General features: G+C 41.1%; 3 protein-coding genes across 17 annotated transcripts in view; 1 reads left to right on the forward strand and 2 right to left on the reverse strand.

Annotated features, from left to right (window-relative positions):
- The window catches only part of LOC147874293 (transformation/transcription domain-associated protein-like), a 58,614-nt gene that overhangs the window by 5,471 nt on the left and 27,574 nt on the right, over positions 1-25,569 (reverse strand). For 2 of the 6 annotated variants that reach the window (XM_087345706.1, XM_087345707.1), the window contains exons 4-6: positions 3,161-3,381; positions 2,588-2,799; positions 1,840-2,053 (exon numbers count right to left, since the gene is read on the reverse strand). In XM_087345706.1, the coding sequence (XP_087201832.1) occupies positions 2,737-2,799; positions 3,161-3,381 (284 nt within the window). In that variant the 3' untranslated portion in view covers positions 1,840-2,053; positions 2,588-2,736. Of the gene's footprint in view, positions 1-1,839; positions 2,054-2,587; positions 2,800-3,160; positions 3,382-3,625; positions 3,714-25,569 lie in introns of all 6 variants that reach the window. The other 4 variants (XM_087345710.1, XM_087345709.1, XM_087345711.1 and 1 more) reach the window with 4 other exon arrangements.
- Positions 9,278-25,054, reverse strand: LOC147874294 (peroxisomal multifunctional enzyme type 2-like). Of its 10 annotated transcripts, XR_015534321.1 has the most exons (18): positions 25,004-25,054; positions 24,736-24,819; positions 24,076-24,213; positions 23,696-23,848; positions 23,078-23,222; positions 22,499-22,626; positions 22,154-22,270; positions 21,560-21,759; positions 21,114-21,174; positions 20,877-21,040; positions 19,440-19,563; positions 19,089-19,261; positions 18,513-18,689; positions 17,625-17,786; positions 15,032-15,173; positions 12,739-12,901; positions 11,290-11,397; positions 9,278-9,790 (listed from the first exon to the last, which is right to left on the reverse strand). XR_015534321.1 is itself a non-coding variant. In XM_087345698.1 (16 exons), the coding sequence occupies exons 2-16, from the start codon at positions 24,788-24,790 to the stop codon at positions 11,390-11,392; spliced, it is 1,947 nt and encodes a 648-aa protein (XP_087201824.1). In that variant the 5' UTR covers positions 24,791-24,819; positions 25,004-25,054; the 3' UTR covers positions 9,278-11,389. The 10 variants fall into 10 exon arrangements, 6 of the variants coding, with proteins under 6 accessions (XP_087201824.1, XP_087201827.1, XP_087201823.1 ...); XR_015534322.1 differs by lacking the exon at positions 12,739-12,901; XR_015534320.1 differs by having other exon boundaries at positions 9,278-11,397.
- Positions 11,477-15,774, forward strand: LOC147874295 (translocon-associated protein subunit beta-like). Its single transcript, XM_087345705.1, has 2 exons — positions 11,477-13,011; positions 14,800-15,774. The coding sequence occupies exons 1-2, from the start codon at positions 12,439-12,441 to the stop codon at positions 14,884-14,886; spliced, it is 660 nt and encodes a 219-aa protein (XP_087201831.1). The 5' UTR covers positions 11,477-12,438; the 3' UTR covers positions 14,887-15,774.

Raw genomic sequence — 25,569 nt, forward strand, 5'->3', positions numbered from 1 at the left:
TCGGCCTCAGTCTCTCACCGAGAGATAGGGCAGCTATCTTACCTATCCTAGAAAGCCCCTTTCTTGACCAAATTAAAATACCAATGCCAAACACATAAAATGAAGGCAGAGCTACCTCCAATGGAAAACATGGTAGAATACTATTATTATTATTATTATTATTATTCAGTGTTCTGTCTTACAACAGGTCCATTGCTTTGCCCAAAAAGAACTCTCCAGTTTTCCCTATTCTCAGCTTCTCATTTTAATTCCTGGAACTTCATCTTCTTTCCTTGTTTCAGATCGTCGGTTAGCTGTATCAGTCTTCTTCCCAGTCCTCGCTTTCCTTCAACCTGACCTTCGATGATGTCACTCAGTAACCCATTCCTTCTCGTAATGTCCGAGCCAGTTAGCTTTCCTTCGTGTAATCGCCTGCAGAATGTTTCTTTGCTCGTCGACTCTCCTCAATACTTCTTCGTTGGTAACTCGATCCGTCCACCTGATCTTCTCTATTCTTCTCCAACACCACATTTCAAAACTCTCCAGGTATTTCTGTTCCTTCATCCTGAGTGTCCAGGTCTCTGCTCCATACGTAACACTTCACTAGTTTCTTCTTCATCTCCAATCCCAACTTGTTAGTGAGAAGTATCCTCTTCTTGACGGAAAACTGCCTTGGCCATGGCTATCCTTGCTTTTACTTCCTTGGTGCATAGGGCGTCCGTCGTGATTATGCTTCCCAAGTACTTAAAATTCTCCACATTCTCCAGCCGTTGGTTTCCAACTACAACGTTCTGCTCTCGGTGCCATCCTCATTACCTTTGATTTTTCAATGTTGATTTCCATTCCATACTCTCTACCTGTTACCACTAACTTGTCCATCATGTTCTGTAATTCCTCCTCTTCCTTCGCCAATACTACCAAGTCGTCTGCATACTTTACAGTCATTATGATCTTCCTCCAATTTTGAAGTCTCCACAGCTTCCTTGGCAAGCCATTCCCCGTACAGGTTAAAAATAAGTGGTGATACGCAGCATCCCTGTCTTACACCTCTACCTATCTCAACGCTGTTGGTGTCTCCTGAGTCCAGTCTCACGTTGACTTTCTGCTGCATGTACAGGTTTTCGATTAGTCTTCTATCTCTCCAATCAATTCCAATTCTCTGTAGGATCCTCATTAATTTCTTCCATTTTACTCGATCGAAAGCCTTCTTCCTGTCGATGAAGCAGGCACATACTTCTTCCTTGACATCGAGAACTCTCTCTGAAATTATTCTCATAACTCCGATGGCATCTCTGGTTCCTCTTCCTCTCCTGAATCCAAATTGGTCGTCTCCCATCACTCTTCTTTTCTAGTCTTTTAGTCAGTATGGTAGAATACTAACATCAAATAATTAAAGAAATACATGTCTTTGACGGCCCCTACACCTCATGTAAAGCAAATAAATTCACATTCCATTTTGAGAAGACATTTTTTGTCATGGGTCTATTTTAGGTTAAGACAGTGAAGCAACCTTATTATATTATTAGGTCTGCCAGTACTCCACACCACACCCTAATACTGTCCTTCAAACTGTGAAACTTGTTCCAATGCAGATATCAAAACATCTTGTAAACATAAACAAGATCTTTACCTAAATTGACAGGTATTTCTACTTACAGACCAGTTTCATTACCAATGGCATTCTCTAAAAAATTTTCAAAAAGACATGCAACAACGTGCTATTGAATTTTACACACAAAATCTTAAGTGAACTAAATAATGAAGTGCATGTTGGTGGAATATTTCGCTATCTTGCCAAAGAATTTGATTGTGTGAATCATGAATTAGCACATCTGATAATCATATTTCTCGTATACTTACACAATGCATGTCAAGTTGACACAGAGATAAATCTCTCGCAGACATGAGGTCCTTCGTGATAACAGCCGATTGATTTCCTGTCGTCATATCAGTGAGCCACCATAGTGTTTCTGCACATACTCCACTCTTTTCCTGGCAAGCAGTAGTCATGTCAGGTGACGCATCCTTCAACCTCAGTAAAGTCCCATGGATCAATCAAGCTTCTTCTCTGCAGCTATTACCAGAAAAAAAATGCAATCACATTCAACACATCACCTAATTTAAAGGTTTCATAACCGATCCCCTTGCTCAAAATTAACCAAAAGCACAGAAAATATCCCAGCAGCTCCGGTCACTGTGCACAATACTCACACGTCAACAAAACTAAATTCCTCACCTTGGCAATTACTCACTTATTAATTAGTAAACACATCACATTAAAGGCTCCACAGCACTACACACATCACACATGAAACAAAACCACTCATTAACAAAACCTTATCACAAATAGTCACCACCCTCGTCTACAAGCTATACCTAACCTCCAATTTTGATGTCCTATGAACAATATATTCACTAGAGAATCATGAATGCCTCTAGCATACCACAGATACTGCAATTATGCCAATCTCTCACCGCACATAGGTCTTTCAACATATCAAATCTCACATTTAAGTTCACAACATCTGAAGTACCTAATAAAATTGGACAGACTCATCTCTCTCACACGACAACCACATCAAATACATTCTAATGCTCATGTACTCACACAACGAATGCCTCGTTCAGACTGATATCAGTTTCTTGCGGATACGATGTTCCTTCTTTGTCCCAGCAGGTTTAATCTTCTGACATCAAGTCGGTCCGCCAACTGTTGCCGCACGTACTTCAATGCTTGTCTGGCTGGCAGTACGCAGGTCACGTGACAAACAGCATGGTGCTCAGTAGAATCTGAAGGATCATTCTGTTTCTCGTAATCTGCTACTCCCAGAAAGAGAAAATACAGTCACATTCAAGAAATCAAGACATCACACTCTTCTAAGAGCACACAGTTTTACTTCACCAAGCAGTTAACACTCCTACCTTAGCCAATGAACAAGCACCTTCCATTTTCAGAAGACAAATTCTGTCAAGTTCATTACAAACCCATTCACAAGTTAACTTTAAATACGGGTCACGACAGTGTCACAACCAGCGACCTGACAAATTCTGAACTCCCTCACTCACAGATTCATACTGGAGCCTTTCTTTCCTCCCCCCCCCCCAGCAAATTTAAAGCATTCGCCAAGTGGGCCATTATTCCACACGTCATAATACTGCAACTACAAACTCTACAACTCACACACATCACGTCAGTCCCACGCAACTTCTGTTGCCACTGATTCAGTGGATATTTAACGAACAGTTCGCTTGCCGTCTGTTTGGAGCCGAGGATGTTGATCGCTGTCTCCAAGATACACGGCTCCCTCTCCTCGTGCCCCATTATGACAGCAAGGGAGTCTACAAACACCAGTCGGTCCATGCCCCTCAGGTTCGCCTGTTTTGATGTCATGGAGAAAGGACCTAAATGAAAGATTAAGAAATGGCAAGCCACTACAACACAGCCAACATCTGTAGCACTTCTACTACTAAGGTGAATTCAACCGACAAGGGGCAAGAGGTAGCCGTAGCAATTAGATTTTTTTTCCATATCACCATCAGTTATGCCACTTTATCATACCTTCTGGAAGCAAAGGTGGAAACTTCACCATCAGTAATATAAATTGTTTCAATGTTGAACAATCTAAATTTATAAAACTGAACTCACCAGCTACCTGAGATATCGCCACCATTGTGTAGTGACAAACAAGGAACACACCGTCGTAACTCTTTCATGGCTGCAGCAACAAACACTCCTACCAACATACACAACAGGCCTTACTGGCTTTTCCAGATATGAAGCAGACGCTTTCAACAAGTTCACATACTAAATGTGGTTTTAAGAGAGATTTCAGGTTCTCACAGTGGTCTTTGGGTTCTAACACCACTTGGACTTACAGAAAACCAACACAGATTATGATTTTTAAACATTTAATGGTTCGCTATATCAGCTGCAGTTATCCTTGTGACTAAGCGCAATGCCATGAGGCAGTGGGAGCATGGAGGTACACTCCATGCATTCTCAATTATAGAACAATGTGGAGGTCAGCCTCAAAATGTGGTTCCTTAAACTGGCAAAGAAAAATCACGTTCTTCATTGTTTCTTTGTAGTCTCAATAGAAGAAATAGACAAGTTCTTTATTTCATTAAAACCATTTACTACTTTTCAGGAAAAAAGGTCTTCTTCTTTCAATAATGGCATTGCAATTCAGAAAATAAGTTCATTAAACAATTTACTCAAATGGATGAACTTGCCTGTGACTGCCATCTGGTGAGTGGCTCTGGCTTGCTTGTCCTGCAATCTGCACGCAATCCCATGGACTGCGGAGATCTCCACATGTGGATCATCAGAACTGCAACGGCGAATCACAATGAGTACAGATAATTACACTCACATCCTAATGTTCAGTGTACAAAATGTTGGTCACAACAGTGGCCAATGCAGTAGCTGCTTCCTAAATCAGCAACTGATGTAAAAGGGACAGAGAAAATGGGAAATCTGGGTTTATGATATGAGAAAGAAATACATTACGTGCAGATGCCTCCTGGTACTGGCAGGATACTAAACACAAACTAATTGTGATACAGCCTCTAACAGGCTCACTGTACCAGTAAATAATGAGTTCTGGGTGCTCAGAGAAAGATCTATACCAGTGCCTCATAGACTGCCATGGGACTCGCTTACAATTCTGCGTTGAAAAGCCAGTGATTAACAATCTGTTATGTCATGTTAGTACCATCAGGCTGGAAAAACATCTTTTATTTTGTACACTTTTTTAATATCAAGAATGAGGTTAGTTTTACAATATTCTTCTGCCTCCAACTGCTCTTATATACCTTGGACAGGAGAAAAGCTGCTGCACTGTATTCTCATCTTCATTAAAATTCAGGGATGCCACCAAGAAACAGCAAATTATTTCCCAGCACTGACGACGGTAACGGATCCGTCGTGCTTGACTTCAGAGCAATACATGCTGTCTCCACGACCTGGAAAACACAAGCAACAGTTTCAAGTTATAACGAGTGACAACGCAGGCCAGATTCACTGGTAAGGGAAGTCAAATGTTTTAGTTACAGTAACTTTCAAGTACTGCACTTACTGTAATACTCTAAACACCTTTTCTCCACATCAGGGCGCATGTCATATTTATTTCCAGAACCTTTGGGATTCATGGACACCAACATATCATTGACTAGACTTTTATTTTGTAAGTGGACTTTGACAAATCTCAACAATAAAATAAAAATTAATTACAAGTATATAATTTTTCTATAGTCTATGCTAACCGTAATAAACGTCAAAAAGGAACGTATTATACGCGTATCAAGTCATTTAATGATCTTCCACCAACAATTAAAACTCTAAATGATTTAAAGGTGTTCAAGCCTGCATTTAAATTATTTTTCATAATTGAATTGCAGAATCTGAAGGTTATGTACATTCACATGTGAAACACATCCTTGTAATTGTGTCAAAAGTACTGAAGTTTATATGTATTGTATGAAATGATTTGTTCTCCATCCTTTGGTTTAGTCCTAAGAAGGATCTATGGAATGTAAATAAACTGTACTCTCTAACATACCTGAACAATGCAATTCCTTATCCAAGTCACAAACACTACAGGTGCTTCGTTCTGTCTGGTTCTTCACATCTCCAACTCCAAAAAAGCTGCTTCCCCATCACGCACACAACTGATCTTCTGAAACGCTGATATTCAGACAAATTAGTCCTCCATGTCTTCGTTGATACCAGTAAACACACACTACAGCTACAGTTCACATGAAAGTTGCTACTCAGTACATCCCCTGATCTCAAACTACTCTTTGAGACAGACTAGGCACTCCCACTAAATCTATAACCGTACACCTCCTCGGAAAGCAAGGTAATCGCACGAGGGCCTGAGGTCTTCCTTGTGGCATTGTGAGGCATGCTACGAACACCCCATACTTGGTCACTAGGAATCAAAAGTGGGCAACGGCTATAGTATCCCACATGCTTGCAGGCACTCCTACCTGAAACAATACCAAATACCAAAATAAATATACGCATTGTGACACCAGTCGTAACTGCTACTACGAATGCACTCTACACCTCATCAATAATCAACTGGCCAACTAAACCAACCCTCCATGCAACCAAAATATTTCACACTTATGTCCTTCACACAAGGGAAAGATGACACACATCAATTCAAATTAACTTCCACGCCCTGGCAATATATATGAGAGTAAATCTGCACTGGACTCAGAATGCATCCTAGCAACCAAAGAAATACAGAGGGGCAGAACGCCCACGCCATTTTATCATAGGCAGGGACGGCAACGTCTGAAAAACAGCGAACTCATCCGACCTCCTTGTCATAGCAGAGTAGTAGTAAACTACGTCTTACGCAGGAAAAGTCTGAGAACTGTTGGACAAAAAACAATCTTCCACGTGCCAAATTCCTGTTGCGATAAAAAGTGAGCCTGCCAAGTGTACTGAACATACTCCACTGATTTCCTGGCAAGCAGTAGGCTGGTCAGGTGACAGACAGCTTTTCCCCGAGTAAAATCCCAAGGATCAATTAAGCTTCTTCTCTCAGCTATTCCCAGAAAGACAAAATGCATTCACTTTTAACTAACACAAATGCAAAAATAAACAGCATTCTGATGACGCAGTTGATTGAACATGTACTTTTGTTCTTGGGGAGGGGGGCACACCACACACACTTCTGAGTATATAAATGTCACTTATCAATGCCGTAAACGCCTCATGGCGTTTATTTATTTGATTCCTCGGGAATCATCGACACATAACCTCAACCGTTAAACGATAACACCCCATCATTCCGTAACCTGATGACAGCCCACCTAGATCGCTGTTCGCACACATAAACTTACAGCACCTCCAAGACTCCGAAGACTAGACTCACGCTTACCAACACACACTCACTCTCACTCACTCTCACTCTCACTCTCTCTCACTCTCTCTCTCTCTCTCTCTCTCTGTGCGAACTTGACCACAGCGAATTATAGTAGCGAACCCAGTAAACTACGTATTGAGCGGGAACAGAAGGGCAGCCGAATGGCATCGGCAGTTCGAGACCCAGCGGATTCTTACAGTAGTATTAAGTGTAGTATTAAGTTCTAAATATAAAACGAGGGCAGGACTGAACCGATTTCTGATTTCTGCCCTCTAAAAAAATAATTGAGGGTTAACGGGTGGGTGGGGAGCCGAAGATGAGAGAATGAGGGGGTTATGCAAAAATATATTTATGAGGGAGCAGCCAAAGGTGGTCCAAACAGACATCATATCAATCAACAATCTTTAACCAAAATGTGTTCAAAGCACTTGAGTCGAAAGAAAAAATCCAGCCAAATAAATCAACAAATCTGTCATCTACTGGGCATGAGATTTTTGCAAGCAAATCCAAATTCATAACAAACACCACACGCCAAACTTACAAGTTTTAAAACCTTTATCCTTGCTTAACACACCACAAGCACAGAAAATACCCCGGCAGGTCACAGCACTACATAACAAAAACCAAAATCACTTCACAAATAGTCTCCACCCACGCCTACAAACGATACCTATACCAACTGGAAACAGCAATAATGTCAATCCCAAACTGCATTTACTTCTGTCAACATATCATCTCACACTTACAATCACAACATTTAAAGTGCATCCTATAGGTCAGGTAATTACACACTTCATTCATTGTCCCATCAGGTTTCCTGTTCAGATATCAAGTCAGTCTGCGAACACACTCAACAGCTTACATGACAAGCATGCAGGTTTGATGGTTTGATTTATTTCGCTGGATTGTTTCTTTTTCGACTCATATGCTTTGATGTCTGTATGTTGTTGGTATACCCCCAACTGAGCCCCCTTTTATATATTTGTGCATAACCCCCCTCATTCTATCATATTAGGCGCCCCACCCTCCCGGTAACCCACAATTATTTTTAGAGGGCAGAAATCAGAAATCAGAAATCGTTTGAGTCCTGAGTCCTGCCCTCGTTTTATATTTAGAACTTAATACTACTGTAAGAATTAAGAATTAATACTACTGTAAGAATCCGCTGGGTCTCGAACTGCCGATGTCGTATTCCGCAGGCCAGCACGCTATCCATTCGGCTACCAGGCTCCTACAAGATTACGATTCTGGATCTTCCTGATATATCGATGCCCTGCATTTCCCGCTCAATACGTAGTTTACTGGGTTCGCTACTAGAATTCGCTGTAGTCAAGTTCGCGCAGAGATAGAGAGAGAGAGTTGGTAAAATTTGTTGCGTGAATCTAGTCTTAGGTGCTGTAAGTTTATGTGTGCGAACAGCGATCTAGGTGGGCTGTCATCAGGTTACGGAATGATAGGGTGTTCTCGTTTAACGGTTGAGGTTATGTGTCGATGATTCCCGAGGAATCAAATAAATAAACGCCATGAGGCGTTTACGGCATTGATAAGTGACATTTATATACTCAGAAGTGTGTGTGGTGTGCCCCCCTCCCCAAGAACAAAAGTACATGTTCAATCAACTGCGTCATCAGAATGCTGTTTATTTTTGCATTTGTGTTAGTTAAAAGTGAATGCATTTTGTCTTTCTGGGAATAGCTGAGAGAAGAAGCTTAATTGATCCTTGGGATTTTACTCGGGGAAAAGCTGTCTGTCACCTGACCAGCCTACTGCTTGCCAGGAAATCAGTGCAGTATGTTCAGTACACTTGGCAGGCTCACTTCATATCGCAACAGAAACCTGACCTGCCTACTGCTTGTATCACAATGTTGTTGCACATTAAATCCCTTACCAGCTGTAACATTAACTTCACAAAGTTTACAGAACAGAATTGTTCCATCAGAACTAAAATATTCCTCACCGAAATCTTTAATGAAAGCTCTTAACTTTGCACTTTCAGAACACCACTTTTGGCATCTGAACTAAATGAAGGATTCACTGTAAATGCCCGAGAAATGTAGTTTCAAGTAAGAATTTCATACCCAAAATATGAATTTTATCCTCAAAATATAACCAAAATGATCCTAACCATGAATCACCAGTATTGTTCCCAACAAACTGTGGTCAACCGGTGTCCTTGAAGATCTAAACATGATTTTGTGATTGTAAATAAAATTTTCATGAAGCAGAGTCCTTGAGAAGCTAATAGTAGATCATACAGTAAAGACTGCACCAAACCCTTAATTTAGTATGACTCCTTCTTGTTCCTGTACGAACAAATATCTTTGAACAGAATGAGCAGTTGATTGATCCACTGGTTGCTTAGCCGCCTGACTGTGATTAAGAGATCAAGTGGCTAAAAGGGTGAATGAACTGACTAATTGATTCGTAGGCTATTTAATAATTATATTTCAACCGTACAAATTACTTAATACTAAATGGGATTAGGATTATTGTGAATGGAGGATCCAAGACATGAAATTGTAATCTGAACAAAATTAAACAAACAGCGATGCAAATACATAGTAATTAAATGGCTAATTTGAAGGAAAAAAAACATGCACAAACAATATTGATTATATAACTATCCACTGCTAATACTAAAGTGCCACTACATTCCTTGGGCAACACCAACCACCCACTGGTTTCTTGATTTGAACACTTTCCCAAAAAAACAGCACAATTCATGAAGCTCCTCATTATGTAATTTTCTCTCGCTGCCTGTATGTTTCTCTTAGTTACATGTATTCTGCTCATCACAGACATCAGTGCAAGACACCAAGTTTAACACCCACACAAAACAGCAGGTGAAATAAGTAGCCATTATTATCTGTAATTAAGAACTTTTCCAAAAGCAGGAACTTTGAACAATGAAGCATGAACTGGCCTTCAACCTAATAGAGGAAATAAATGTCTTAAATATACTGTCTCTTAGTATAACGATATTGCACAGTTCAGTATCACCTCACAATTGAATAAATATAGTCATTTCTTTCACTCTGATGTTGGAAACATACATGGCACCTATCACACCGTGCAAAGACGTCCATTCGACACAGCCCACACTGACAGGTTAATATTTCCCACTTATAGGACCACAGTTCCCTTGTTCTGTAGTGTCCTCTGTATCAATGAAACATTATGTCCATGTGACCATGCACTCTTTCTCCTACACAGTAACAATTCTAAGGCCATGTGATATCCCCAATTTCATCATGATCATGTAGTGACTGCTTACCATAATATACTACCAACATAATAAACAACAGGAAGCAGCAATTACCTGGCATGTCACAGCATTAGTGGGGGAGCCTACACAGACAAGACATGCAACATAAATCACATGCGTTGCGCATATGCGCATGCCAATCCAAATGTTCTTGGATCAGCACACAAGAACAAAACACAATTCTAACACACATGAAGAATCACAGCAAGGTGAAAAATCACTAACACACTGTCTGACCGGTATTCTACACTACTGTGAATGAAACAGTGATCCACAGAGCAATAAAATTAATTTAGTGTCCTACAAAACAACTCATTACAAAGATGGTTGCCTGCGACGTTGCACAAACTGATTTTTACATTAAATGGTGCAACAACCTGCAAGACAGCCACCTCCATATTCACTATCATAAGAACCTCAAAACTCAATTCAGTAATGGCAGATGACAAAGTTAAAATGAACAGAAGATCAAGAGAACTGAAATGGTAGATATTCACACCAAATTTCACAAAAACCAGTCAACTGCTGTGTAACTGAATCAGGCTAGATGGACATACACATGCAGCTTACTTAATTAATAAGACTGCTTTATAAGTCATTCAAAAACCACTGGATCAACTGGCATATTCTGATACACTATGATCAGATTCAACTGGAAGATCTGAGGAAACTGACAAAAAAAACCCTCTTCAGTCAGGACAGCAAATCCCCTGCTGAGACTTGTGCATAGGACGTAATTCATTTGAGAAACAGGAGTGCTAACACAACACTGCTATAATTTACTGGTAGAATCACTCCTTCCCAAACGAGGATTTGCACAGAATAGTTTTGTCCATGTACTACACAACAATTCAGATCATTTTTTCCTTACGCATAGGAGATATTTATTTATGGGGGATTTACACTAGTGACAGACTTCCTTCCTGTTGCTATAAAACAAGTTTGTGTCCCAAATTCCCCAAACCCTATTTCCTTCATGTATTCTAAAACACAGGTAACCCACAAATTTAGCATTCTGTACTTGCTATAGTACATTCTTTTCCAACTGAAACACATTTGCTCATCTTACATTCAGTTCACATATGAATAAAATGGGAAGAACCCTGAGAGAAGGCACAGACAGACCACAGAAATCACGTCCACAACATTCACAATAACACTCACCTGCGAGCTTCTTCATACTTAATCTGCTGTCGCAAGAACACCGCATTCTTCAGCAGTTCCTGTATGTTACCAAGGTTATCCTCTGCCCCCTCCATAGACTTCACTGCCCTGGAGAACAATACAACTGCTGAAAAAACTACACAAAGTTCTGGGAAGGTCTTGTGATTCTCACTTTTCTTCCAAATCATATATATATATATATAGATAGATAGACACATGCACACACACCATATTTGGCGACTTTGTGTCAGGACTCAGGATCTTATTCCTTTGCCAGGCAGAAATGTCAAATGAATGAAGGTCTAAAATCACTAAGTTAATTGATTAAATAATAAGCTTTCCTTGTAACATAAAGAAATTACACTTCACATAATTCAAAATGTCAACTAGAAATGAGCAAGATGCTGCTACAAGCCTGTGGAAAAGTATTCACTTGGGAACAAGGTTCCTCTTGAATACTAGTGAACGAACAGAATTTCCTTTAAACCTTACCCAATGGCATACTCCACATCGTAGCAACGTCCCTGCAACTCATGATGCAGTCTGGTAACTTCTACCCTCTTCTCCACCATCGGGGGCAGTGCTTTGCAATGTTACGTATATAAGTTCAACATAAACAACTCAATCCATGTTTGACACGTTTTCAAACCTTTTTTAACTTTCATTTCCAATTCCGGGTCTGATGACAGAGACATCGACATGATTCTCAACACAGTTACGTTATATTACCGATAACAAAGCACATCCATATGTGCCTAATAATTATTCCAAATAATCGCATACGAAGTACAGCCGATTAACAAACTACAGTTCTGAGTTACAAAGCATGTTACAAACTATGGAACTTCTAAACTTCCGTGTTTAACAGTGAAGCCAAAACAGTTTCATTTTAACATTGGCAACGGCTGGAACGGTATATTTTATCGTCATTAACTTTTAAATTGGTGACAATGAAGGGAACCGGAACTAATTTTTAAGTGCGGTCATTGCCAGTAGGAGTCGAATTACATGCTTTGTTGCTTGTGAGTTGGCAACGAGTTGGAAGTTTTGATAAAGAAGTGCCATTCCGTTGGGAAAGATTCGAAGTACTCGTGCGTACAACACGTTGGGGAGTGTATAAATTAATATTTCGTTAAAAGTCTTGAAAGAATGAAATTTATAAGTATTTTTGTTCTCGCAGCCCTAGCTGCTTATGTAGATGGTAATGAGGAAGAAGAAACGGGTGCCAGATTGCTAATTTCGAAACAGATACTGAATAGATATCTGGTTGAAGACATGGACATAGTAGCTGGGATATTTAGATGTCATATTGTTTCAGAAAAATTATCGTCCGGTTGTTTTTGCAGAATAGAAATTTTTACATATCATAGGCCGTTTATGTTACAAGCCAAAGAATATGGAGCATCTCATGATAATATTGTATTTAGTACCCATATAATACCAACATACCTCATAAACTTGTTTGATTATAACACACAACATTCTTTGCAGTACACACTATATAATGTTGGCACAAGTACTGCTCTTGGTGTTAAGCTGAGTGACAGTAGCTTTCACAAAGAGGCCTTCACTTTGGTGGGTGGTCAGCTCAACATCAAGATTGACAGGATCCCTGCAGGGACAAATGTATCTCATGTAGTAGCTGTCAGACCAAGGAAATATGGATACTTCAACTTCACAGCTGCAGAAGTCAACTACAGACCAACAGAGGATGCCTCTGAAGTGAGTTATCACTTGCATGGACCGTGGTCAAAATTTATAGAAATGTTTGTAATTTCCATTGTGCTGGTCCTAAATTATATATTTAGAATGTACAGGAAGCCATTGTAAAATAATGAGCATAAAACACAAATTCTTCAGATTGATAAAATGATTTTCATTTTGAAACATTTAAATATTATGTAAGACTTGAGGTTCTCACAGCGGTGAATATGAAGATTTCTGTCTTCTGGGTTATTGCGCTGTGTAGTCTGGTCGATGTTAACCAACGTTTCAGAGGTCATCCAGTTCACCATGGAGACTGAAAAGGACGGCCATCTCCCATTCCTCGACATAGACATTCACCGGAAACCTGACGGCTCATTAGGCCACAAGGTGTACCGGAAACCAACCCATACCGACCTTTACCTCAACTCCAATTCCCATCACCACCCGTCCAACAAACAGGCCGTGCTCTCGACCCTGGTACACAGGGCTAAAGCCCTTTGCGACCACGACAGCCTACAGAGTGAACTGGATGCACTCACCACCACCTTCAGGAAAAACGGATACAGCAACCGTCAGATTCAGAAAGCTCTCAATCCGCCTGCGAGGCTGCCACCGCCTACTGAAAAACCAGCCTCGGTTGCCTTCCTGCCCTACGTCGGGACGACCTTCAACCGCATAAGCAGGTTGCTGGCCAGGCACGACATCAAGTCTGTTGGTCTTCCGCCAAAGAAAATTCCCAGTTTTCTCCGGCCGGTAAAGGACGACCTAGGACTGAAGACGCCTGGCGTATACAGAGTTCCCTGCGAGTGCGGAAAAGTCTACATCGGCCAGACAGGCCGTTCCGTTGAGGCCAGGATCAAGGAGCACGAACGCCACATCCGGCTCGGGCAGCCCGAGAAATCTGCGGTTGCTGAACACCGCTTCAACTTGGAGCACAAGATACAGCTAGAGGACACTTCTATCCTCTCCTCAAAAACCGGCTACATGGACCGGTTAATCAGGGAAGCCATCGAGATCGAACTTCATCCTGATAACTTTAACAGGGAAGATGGACTTCACCTGAGCCGGTCCTGGAAGCCTCTGATCCACACACTCCGAGGACTCCGAGAACGAGCAAGAGTGCGCCGCCAGAACCAACCAGACCACTAACTCGGCCCCTTTCAGGGCCTTTATCCATACAACTACACTCACCTTTCTCTCTCTACTTTCTCTCCCTCTCCCACCCTCGCCCACGTGCTACCATTGGTCCACTCCCATACCTGCTCCCATTGGCTCGGGGCAGGCTACACCTTTCACTTCCCTGCCTATAAAATCCAACTCCTCACACCCTATTGGCATATTCATCGCCCTGATGACGGAGGCAGTATGACCTCTGAAACGTTGGTTAACATCGACCAGACTACACAGCGCAATAACCCAGAAGACAGAAATCTTCATTTAAATATTACTTGGAAAATCCATCTATGGACACCATACTTGTTTCTGTCTGCTTCTCTGATATTCAAAGCTCATAATTAAAATGAACTGAGGACTGAATATAGCTAACATCAAAGCTAAAATTGAATATTAATCTCCAAACTTCTTACAAGTCTTCCAAGTGGTGTTCCTCAGGTTTCACCATCAAATTTCTGCATACATTTCATTTTTCCAGAACTTCTTGACAAATACATATGCCACAAAGCCTGTAATCATGTAAAATTCCTAAGTTTATCTCTTGTTTTGTTTTTTGGGTTTCTGTTAACATCGTCACACACTGCTCCTGTAGGACGCAACAGAAATGCATAACAAGTCTTTCCGTTTCAGCTGCAAGTGGCCGTGACAAGCGAACCCGGCGAGGGTCTCATCATTGCCTTCCGTGACTATGATAAGAAAACCCTGTCTCTCAAATGAGATACAAACCCAAGATCTGCCAGATATGAAGTAGGAGAGTTAACCGCACAGACAAAACGTTTAACAGATGAAAGTTTTAAGTTAGTCTGTATAAAATTTACTCTCTAACAGTGCTGTAAATCCATGACAACTGTGTGATACATACTCCAGGTGGCAACAGTATTGCCATCTTTGGTGATGTTGTACTGGAACACACCACCGATCTTCTTGGCACGCTCTGGGTTTGCCGCAACCCGCTTTTTCAGCAAGTCAAACACACCATCCGAATCCAGCGCTGATGTGGATGCCTGCACCAACAATGCAACCTCACATTACAGTTTACAAAGCCACCAACATCATACACCATTTCTGCATGTCTCTAGGAACCTGTTAACTCTCTGGTGATAGAAAACGAAGGTCGAACATTGCCAATACCAAACAGTATCACTAGCTGCAGGACCAAGCCACTTTGGCACAGTTCAAACACATCTGTATTTGTCTAAGATCCAGCTTAATATTATCCTCCCCTTAAATTCTCAGTCTTACTTATGTCCAATTTTTTTAACAGGATTCCCACCAAACTATGCATACATTATGTGTTTTCATCTTATGAACAACACATTTAGTCCTTTAGTTCACTATCCTAAGAATCCACTTATTTGATCCTTCAAGATCCCAAATAATATTTGGTTGTTTTCAAACACAATTTAGGTTCTTCACACAAAGAAAGAAACCATATTTTACAACCATACAAAAGTGGAAAAATATGGATATGATGTAATTTGATCTTTAGCATTACTGAGAGTAGTTTCGATGGTTACACACTCTGTAATCAATAATGAGTACTTCCTGAACGTGTTAAATATTTATGAATACTATATTTTTAGCTTAAAAACAAATGCAAAACAATGTTCATATTTTCATTCTATGTCAGGACATGAGATGTGCCTCTGAACTACAAATTCCAGTTTTCACTTCCCTCACCTTGGTGGACCTCATCACAGCAGGCATAGTGACTGACTGATGCAACCAGCATACATCAGAGCTACTCACTTGTGTTTCTTCCATGACCTTGAACACAGCTACTGTACTGTACTGTACTGTACATGTTATCAAGACAACCTTACATGTAGGCTAAAGTGCAAAGTCTTTCCTGCCTCCTTGACAGTGACTCAGCTAGTCAAAAAACTTACTGCTTTTACAAAACAAAGGTTCATTATTCTGTTACACAAAACACACACAAATGGCCATATCATGACTCGGCTCCACCCCCAGCTTCATGCCAAAATTTTTTTCCAAGTCTAAGCCAATTTCTGACCTAATGACATTTTACATAAACAAGTGTAGTGAAACAATGTATTCATGTGACAACTTCTCTTTGTCTCCCACAGTTCACTATTCACAAAGCACTAAGTGAACTGTACAAATCGTGAAGTTTCTTCCTCACTTTGCCCACTGAAGATGCAAATATCCTGAGAAATTGATTTGCAGATATTTACCATAAGCTGGAAATGTAACTAGGAAAGAGAAAACAAAGAAATTCCATAGAGCTTTTGAGTAACCTCTGAAGACCAACTAGGAAATTAAAGAAAATAATTAACCCCTTCAGCCACAGTGAAGGTGCATAATATTCTATCAATCCATTGTTACCTCAAAGAAAACACAACACGTCTCCACGACAACACTAAACTAGTTAATGCTGCTTAGAGAAATAAATTACTGTTTATTCTGAGATCAATATAAAACCCACATTATATATTCTGTGGGCAAAATGCAGAGATAATGACTGTTACAGCAGGTGGTACATACAGTTACAACTCAGCTTTAAAGGGTTAAAATGGATCTTACTGAAGATGTGATACTAGCAATGCTGTAATGTTTGGGATCTTAACAAAAAGGAAACATAACCTTGTCACTGAGAGTAAGAAATTGCTAGGCTGAACAATGCAGGTTATCACAAGATAACAGAATATCAGTTACACTTTATATCGATTATAAACACAACTTGCAATCTGTAGGAACAAACACCACACAGCTCAGGCCTGCCTCATGGACTTATCTTGAACCACTTGAACACAATCCACAACCTAACACCCAGTATTTTAAAGATCCATTTTAATATTACACTCCCATCTATGAGTTGGTCTCTGAAGCCATCTCTTCCCTCAGGTTTTCCACACAAAATTCTGTACTCATTTCATGTCTTGCTCATGCATGCTGTATGCCCTGCCCATCAGAGCTTTCTTATCATTTTACTAAAACTCCAGAATTAAATCTTATATTTGGCTCATTAAACCCACACTAAATTAAACATTCTCCAACACACAATTACAGAATTTACATCAAAATGTACATTTATATTAAGTAAGCTTTACATGCAAACAACACAGCTCAAATACTTCGTCTTGTTTAGTAGCAGTGTACTGCATAATCAAATTGCATTTTTCTGTGAGGAACCTGCAATATGTGTGACCTTTTATTTCCACTGCGTAGACATGAAATTTAACACAAAAATTTCATTGGAAAAGCTGAAAGGAAAACAGTACTTGGGAGATCTACACACACACACAGACATTACTAAAATGCACCTTAGAGAAATATGATGTGAAGAGATAGATAGGACTCAACCAGCTCATGACAGAGCATAAGGGCAGAATTATGTGAACGTGATGAAAGGCCAGCAGCAACGAAATTTCTCACCAGCAGAACAACCATCATCAAAGATGATCTTGGCCCATCAGTCAGCCACAAAAACGTACCTTGTGCTGCGGGACGGATGCCTCGGTGAGATCGACATATGCGCCAGATATCACCACGCTCCCCGTCTCTTTCACCTTGGTCTGAAAGTGGATACGGTTCCCCTGTTGCCACATGTCAGTCTGTAGTGTCTGCCCAGGGATAACCGGCTTGCTGAACCGAGCCTGTAAACCAGTGACAGTCATCATTTTCTTCATACCCTCACACTCTGATGGCCTGTGTAGTGCAACGATCTAAACCATATTAATGGGGATATCAGGTTGCATCTAAGTCCAGTTTCTGACTATCCTTCTCAGGCTAATCAGAGTTCTCCTCAGTCCCTCCAAAGAACTTCCAGCATAGTAACATGAAAATTAATATTACTGCCCCTTTCCAAATTCATACCCATTCATTATCCTCTCATTCTATCTGATGCTATATAACCTCTGAAAATGAAACACATTCATGAAATAACATCATATTTAACAATCTCTCTGATGGAAAAAAAGTACAAAGAACTTACAAAGCAACAAGATGATAAAATTAAAAAGAAGAGACTGAAATGGTAAAATGTTATGAACAGTCCTCCGGAATTACAACTTAGAAATCTACTATCAAGCCACACCATTGCACCATGCTTCACATGAATATCCCTTAACGTATCCACTGTGAATGGGAGTCACGGTTATGAAGTATTCCAACAGGGATGCGAGAAAATAGGAAAGCATGTGGAAAGAATAAGAAAGTACAATGACTGACATCACCTGAACTGTACATCAGACACGGAAGAGGCAAGTGAAAAATGCTGTGAACACAAACAATCCATAGAACAACAGAAAGAGGGTGCTGGAATGTTATCATGAGAATGTGAAAATAGGAAAGCCCCAAAAAGAGATGTTTCTATTACACACCTTTATGGCTTTGAATTTGGTTGGATCATTATCCGCATACTGCTGTAGGACATGGCGGGCTGAGAAGCCCAGCGAACACAGACCGTGCAGGATGGGCCGATCAAATCCACCAAATGCAGCCACATTCGGGTCAATGTGAAGTGGGTTGCGGTCTCCAGACAGTCGGTAGAGTGCAGCCTGCAGGAAATAATGTTGAAGTGAAGAAACATTGACAATTAATTTGTAGGTGTGTTTATGATCTCTCTGCATACTAAATTCTACAGACTTAGCTGCAGTGTTTCATTAGTCATAATTTTCACACACAGCAATAAGTGCAGATTCAAAGCAGTCAGCATTTTCAGTCTACATCAAATAATCTTAAGGATGCACATTTTACAAAGCTCTATCACCACAAATATGTCAAGATCTTAATTAGATTGTCCTTCTTCTCCATATTTCACACGTTAGTACTACTGACAGAAGAAACTAAAAATACATACACAGAATAAGAAAAGTTACATTCACTCCCCCCCCCCCCCCTCAAAGAAAAATAACCAAAGAGCCTCACACGTAACACATGCTTCCCTCTATTCTGACCTGATCAAGAGACGTGCGTTGCTCAACAGACAAATCAGGAATCCGCTTTGGTGGTTCTGCTGTTGGCACATCATAGGGTGAAGTACGCTTGTCTGTAACACCCTTCATTCCAACAGCAAATGTTGTCAGCAGGGACTGTGCCACCTTCTCACCACTTTCATCAAATGTCTCCACTGCAATAATGACAACAGACAGCAACTGAATTTGTATCACCTTGAAGACTAGACTTTTAAACCACTTATATTCCCCCTAGCCTAGACAGATCAATGAAAAAGAGACACGTTACAACTGCACGAACCAAGTTGACAGAAGTTACAAATGGAATGATCATACTGCACAATTTTATCTCACCTTCCACCAGCACAACAGTCCCAGATCCCTTGTCCAACATATCCACCACCTTGCAGTGCACCTCAAGAGTCCCTTCACTGTTGATGGGACGCAGAACCTCCAAGTACTGCTCACCATGCAACATCTGGCAACATAGCAGCAACACGATCCTCCTCAGTCAACTCCAATTATGTACTCAATCGTTTCTCATTCCTTTGTGCCTCATCAGCAACCCTAAGGTTCATAATCCAATCAGTCTCTACGTCGAAACCACTGAACTATCTTTAAGTTAGCAGAACTTCTCGAATCCATTTAGTGGAAAGAAAGAAAGAAATACTTTATGATATACCTGCAAAAACAACTGAATACTGTCATTTGTTTACACGACCGAGTGGCATGCCAGTGGGAAGCATCTACACTCTGTGCAGCTCACTGAATCAGTGTGAATTCTATCCTCACTCTCTCTATGGTGCAGGATATTCTTTGAAAAACTGACTGTATACTTGGCTTCTCAAAAATTAGAACACTTTCTTTATAGAAGCCAAAGGGTCATCACTGAGTTCACAAAAGCCTGCCATAAGACTAACCTGAGCCAGCTGCATCCAGTTTGCTCCATAGATTCCTATCTCCCAAAGGTCCATCTTAACGCCATCCCACCTACGCCAATGTCTCACCCACAATCTCCTCCCTTCAGGCCTTCTAACCAATATCTTGTAAACACCCCACCCCTCCACAATGCGTTCCGCATGTCCCGCCCGTCTTATCCTCCTCGATTTAATCGCCCTAACAGTATCAAGCGAGGGGTACAGTCCGTGAAGCTCATAATGCAATTTTCTTCCTGCCTCTTAGGTCGAAATATCCTAAACACTCTGTTCTCAAAGACCCTCAATCTATGTTCCTCCCTCAAAGTGGGAGACCAAGTTTAACACCCATACAGCACAACTTTTGTATCTTTAGTTTTCTTGATGTGAGATGAGAGGACAAAACATTTTGGACTGAATGATAGCAAGCATTCCCCGAGTCCACACCACACTGCTCAATTACAACTTCACTAGCATAGAATACGACCTGAATGATCCTCCGTTGCAATGAACAGAAAAACAACTCACTGCAGTATTATTTTCGCAGAAGCTGGATCTGCTTTCATTCCATGAGGACCAGCAGACTTTTAATTTCTTCCTCACTGCATGTACAGTGAACTAAACAAGTCAAGTGCGATGGAGACTGGCTATTATATTCGTAATAGACAAAGCACAGGCAGTAAAATGTGCCTTGCGTTAAGATATATGGACATGTTCAGCTGCGAAGGCAAGAAATGCACATACAGAGATGAAAACACAGCAAGAAGATTGTGAGGTGGCTCAGGGTTGCATCCGAAGGCAGGCTTCGAAATGACCGATGCTGAACCTTGCGGTTATCCTCAAAAGAGTCTGCTTATCAAGACATAACCTCACTTACCCTGGCAGGATTGAAATCCCTGCCACTGAACACCTCATCAGTAACACTAGACTCCATCACGGCAGACACGCCTTGCAACACGAGGAACGTCGGCAACGCAGAGAAGTCTGCGTGGCCTTCATACAGGAATCTCAGGGCACTTGGGTTGGTCACAGTGCTACCAACTGCAATAAAACAAACACATTACTTGTCTGTCACACTGTCACAAACACACGCACATAAGGGCACATTACTCACCTCCCAGTGCATACAGGATCAGGTCACGAGGAGTGTATTGGAACTTTGTCACAACACTCTTCTGGAAAGGAAATCAGGACCTTAAACCATGTTCACAGAATAAGTGTCACCAAGAAGACAAAAGTTCAAGTCTGCACAAAGATTAGCCACTATCAATACTTGGATGGCAGCACCAGCCATTGCCAAAACTAATGTACACCTCATTTAACAAAATACTGGACCTCCAGTGACGTAAGCCACAACTGAAGTAACGTAAACCACATACTACAATTATGGCGACGGGCTAAAATCCTGTACACAATAAACAAAATTAATTCTGCTCATTCATACATCTTATACTACACTCCCTCTATACACCTCCACTGGATGGTGCTTAGACACAGGGGTAACTTTAAGAATTACTATCTGAAAGCATATGCAAAAAACTACATCGAGTCATAACTCACGCCATCAGAAGAAAGCCCAGAGTTCGACTTCATCTGCTCAAGAACGGTCATCAGGGTACCAGATGCCTCCTGGATGGACTCCAATTTAACGGCAGCAGACATATCTGTCACCTTGCCCCAGTTCTCACGTACAGCCTCTGGCGTCACCAGCTCATTCATCTGTGCACGCAGCAGGCCGCCCGGTGAACGCACCAGATAACCTGAAGGTTGTCAGACAAGAACGCATCCTGATGGAAAGTTCTGCCGACACTCAGCACGGGAGGTAAACGGTTCTCTGCTTGTCTATCATTACTGCGCTTCATGGCTATTCCAAGCTGTCTCACTGAAATCAGGACCCTTGAAACATGAATCCGGTCATTCTACCGCTGTTGACACATCTACGGAAGTCCACATGCAGATTCTGCGACTTATCTACGATTGTGATTTGCAGTGAAAAAATCATTTCTGCATTTCACTGAAAGAGCAACAACAGACCCAACCTTCATGACCCTAATGAAATGCAGTCCTGTTTTGGACGGCATCACATGACTCAGAACCAGTGGTGTCATTACAGGCATCGAGCATATTCCGAACAGGGGTGCCACTGACACTTACATTTTCCTGCCCAGCCAGCAGCAGACTCGATGATGGAGCCAGTCTCCTCACAGGATTCGTGACACAGCCACGCGACGACTGGCGCAATCAGCTCTGGGCGCAGCTGCGCAAAGAAATCTGTGCAATAAACACGTGACTTATCAGTATCACATTAGTGTTTATAATCATGAGACAATATTAAAAGCTGCTGATAACAGATCTCCAAAACATGAACTATTTATTACAACTGATAATATGACAAAAGGGTGAATATACTTCCAAAATGTACTGTTTGCATCACTTTGATGTTCATTTATTGTAAACAGAAGTGACACACTGTCAGGCTTTAGTATCAGCAGCACCCACCAGGTGGCAGGATGTCTTCAGTAAGCCGGGATGCCGCAGTTGGCACAATCACATTGCAGTGGATGTTGTCCTTCCTGCCCTCTATCGCTAACGTATTGTTCAGACCGACCAGCCCCATCTTGGCAGCACTGCAACCATAAAGAAAACATACATGGACTCCTCCCGAGAAATGCATAAAGCGGCCATCACTCACACCAACTTTCTTATTTGAGAACAACTTTTCAGCCGCACGAATTACACAGTCCTGAAAGGAAGAGCGACGGTGAATGACGAACTGGAGAGGGTGTAGAAGTGACCCTCGCTTATATAACACACTATCCCGGCATCTGTCTTGAGGAACTGAGGGGGAAAACAGTTTCTACCATTTCTGGCAACCAAAGACAAACTTTTATTTTTATAAATAACCAGAATGTTAAATCAATATTTCATAGGCGGGGGGAGGGGTGTATTGTAATTAATACTTTTAAATCCCAAAGATATTCAAAACAGAACAGATTAATGTCCAAGATATCACGCACACATTATACAAATGATCAATCCTATGAAAGATAAATATACTGAAGTGTCACTAACACCGACCTGTAGTTTGCCTGCCCAAAGTTCCCATATAGACCAGAATTGGAGGATGTCACAATGACACGTCCATACTTTTGTTTACGGAAGTGAGGCCACGCGGCTCGAGTTGCCTTGAAAGCACCTGTTAGGTGTACGTCCTGAATTAAGCCTGCAACAGTAACAAATGATCATTAAACCTCAACAGCACTAGTAACTAGACAAAAAAGCATGCAAAACCATCCCTGAACTCAAGAAATCTACCATAGTCCCTTTTCTTTTGGCCTCCTATACAAAATCAACAACAGACAAAACAGCTCGGCATAGCAGACAGTATTTGTCAAGGTTTTCTTCAGCCTCTCTAGGCAAATGCCATGGACAGTATCTTGAAACTGGTCAGAACCACAATGAGAATAGACGCTTGTGAATTTTAACTCTTTCAGAATTAGTCTCTGCAGAAAAATGATATTCCAACTTCACTGAACTATCAGACTTTAAGGTAAAATGGCCCCTGGGACAGCTACATAATATCCAGTCACTGGCGCTCTTAGTTTTCTGCCTGACTGACTGTAGCAGTCCAAATACACTGAAAGTACCCCACAATCTGATATTATGGCCAAGAATAAGATTTAATCTCAAACATACTCCAGTCTGTGTCACTAATCCTGGAGAATGACTTGTCCCGCAGGATGCCAGCATTGTTCACTACCACATCTACTCGTCCAAACTCTTCCAGAGCCGTCTGTATAATCTTCTCTCCATTCACCACAGAAGCATAGTTGGCTACAGCCTTGCCACCTACCAGAAACAAAACAATCTACGATACAAATGCAATCCCGCGGTGCTGCGACTTCACCGTAAAACAGAAGTTGGAAAGGAAAGGGAATCAGACGGAGGTGGTAGAGGGGGACACAAGGAAGCAGTTTGTAAGAAGGAAGGAGAAAGAGAAGAGGTGAGAGGACAAACAAGAAACTTACATGCAAATGCAGTAGCAGCCAACAAGCATCATAATGCACTAAACCCACCTTTGTGCCGGATCTCTTCTACAACACTGTCTGCTGCACTGCTACTCTTCCCATCGCGATGGCGACCACCACCAAGGTCATTCACCACAACTGATGCTCCACGCTCCGCAAACAGCAGGGCATATGCTTTACCCAGGCCTGAAACATAAAGTCATGGCTGGTCAGAATTATGAGGAACTGGCACACAAGAAATGATAAGTGGGTGAAACGACACACAGAACTGTTCATTACAAGAAGTTGTAAGCAAATGCCATGATTAATACGATTATGAGACAATGGAAACAGACAAATGATAAAAGAGAAGGGTATTAACTCACCTCTGCAGTGCACACATCACATGGCATGTGGAGTCTCATCATACTTTAATATTATCATGACAACTTTTATCCATGGAAATGGACACACACAAACTGGAACAATTAAAACTGGAAACATACTGTTGTAGCAGCCCACACCCTTCAATTTCATATTTTTGTCTTAACAAATGAGGGAAAGAACTATATTTGTTTTGTACAATATAGTCATTAATGAAGCTGAAACCGCGAAGACAAGAACGATAACCTAAAATAATTTCGACAAGAATTAAATATTTCCGAAAGAAAGTCTTGCATACTAGAAAAGCGATCAGGCACAAACATTATTTTCGTGTACGATAATCACCTGCACCAGCTCCTGTAACTACAACCACTCGGCCATCGAATCGCAGATCTGTCATGCTTAATAGGGCCCTACAGAAGTCCGAACCTGAAACAAGACGAAGTTACGTGACCAAACACACGGATAAGGTAGTACAAGTGCAAGTGCAAGATTAACCAGTACTTTGTACCTTGTTTACTTTCGTGTGTATAACTGCGAAGTCATCGTCAAGAAATAATGTAACCGTTAAAATTATAATACAACGCACAAATTGCTAAATCTTACTACGTACGATAAATCCGCCGCTGTCTAGTCGTAGACTCCAAGACACAATCCACTACCACGAGATCATCACAGTTTGTGTGCTTGTTTTTTCAGACCTTCGCATCAGATACGGCCAGTCTGCTGTCTGACATAGCTGCAAAACCTCTGTACAAGAAATATGTACTGTACTTCAAAACAGGTTACGAAAGTGATCGACGCAATTTCGCTAGTCATTCTTTCCCATATCGATATATTTAGATTAATGCAGTGCTACCAATAGTATCAGTAGATCTAGCGAAAATGTTCGAAAGCAACAAATGGCATTTTACCTGTCTGAATGTAGAGTTCCCAAATTGAGATATTTCCTTGCCCTACTTTCACATTTTATACCTTGTATCATAATATCCCATAGAAACTGTACTTACTGCTTTTATCTTTCTTAACTCATGTCGCAGTTTTCCTGCCTATGTTATTAATACAGAAAAGAAACAAGACTAACTCAAAAGCATGAAGTAACAAGGGGAATATGCTTACTGCCTTCATCACCAGAGAGATCGCCTAATAATGGTGTCAATTTATATTACACTACACTGC

Source organism: Zootermopsis nevadensis, unplaced genomic scaffold (genome assembly GCF_977971745.1).
Source record: "Zootermopsis nevadensis isolate Lab colony 2312 unplaced genomic scaffold, Znev_1.0 Znev_ptg000009l, whole genome shotgun sequence".
NCBI lineage: Eukaryota > Metazoa > Arthropoda > Insecta > Blattodea > Termopsidae > Zootermopsis > Zootermopsis nevadensis.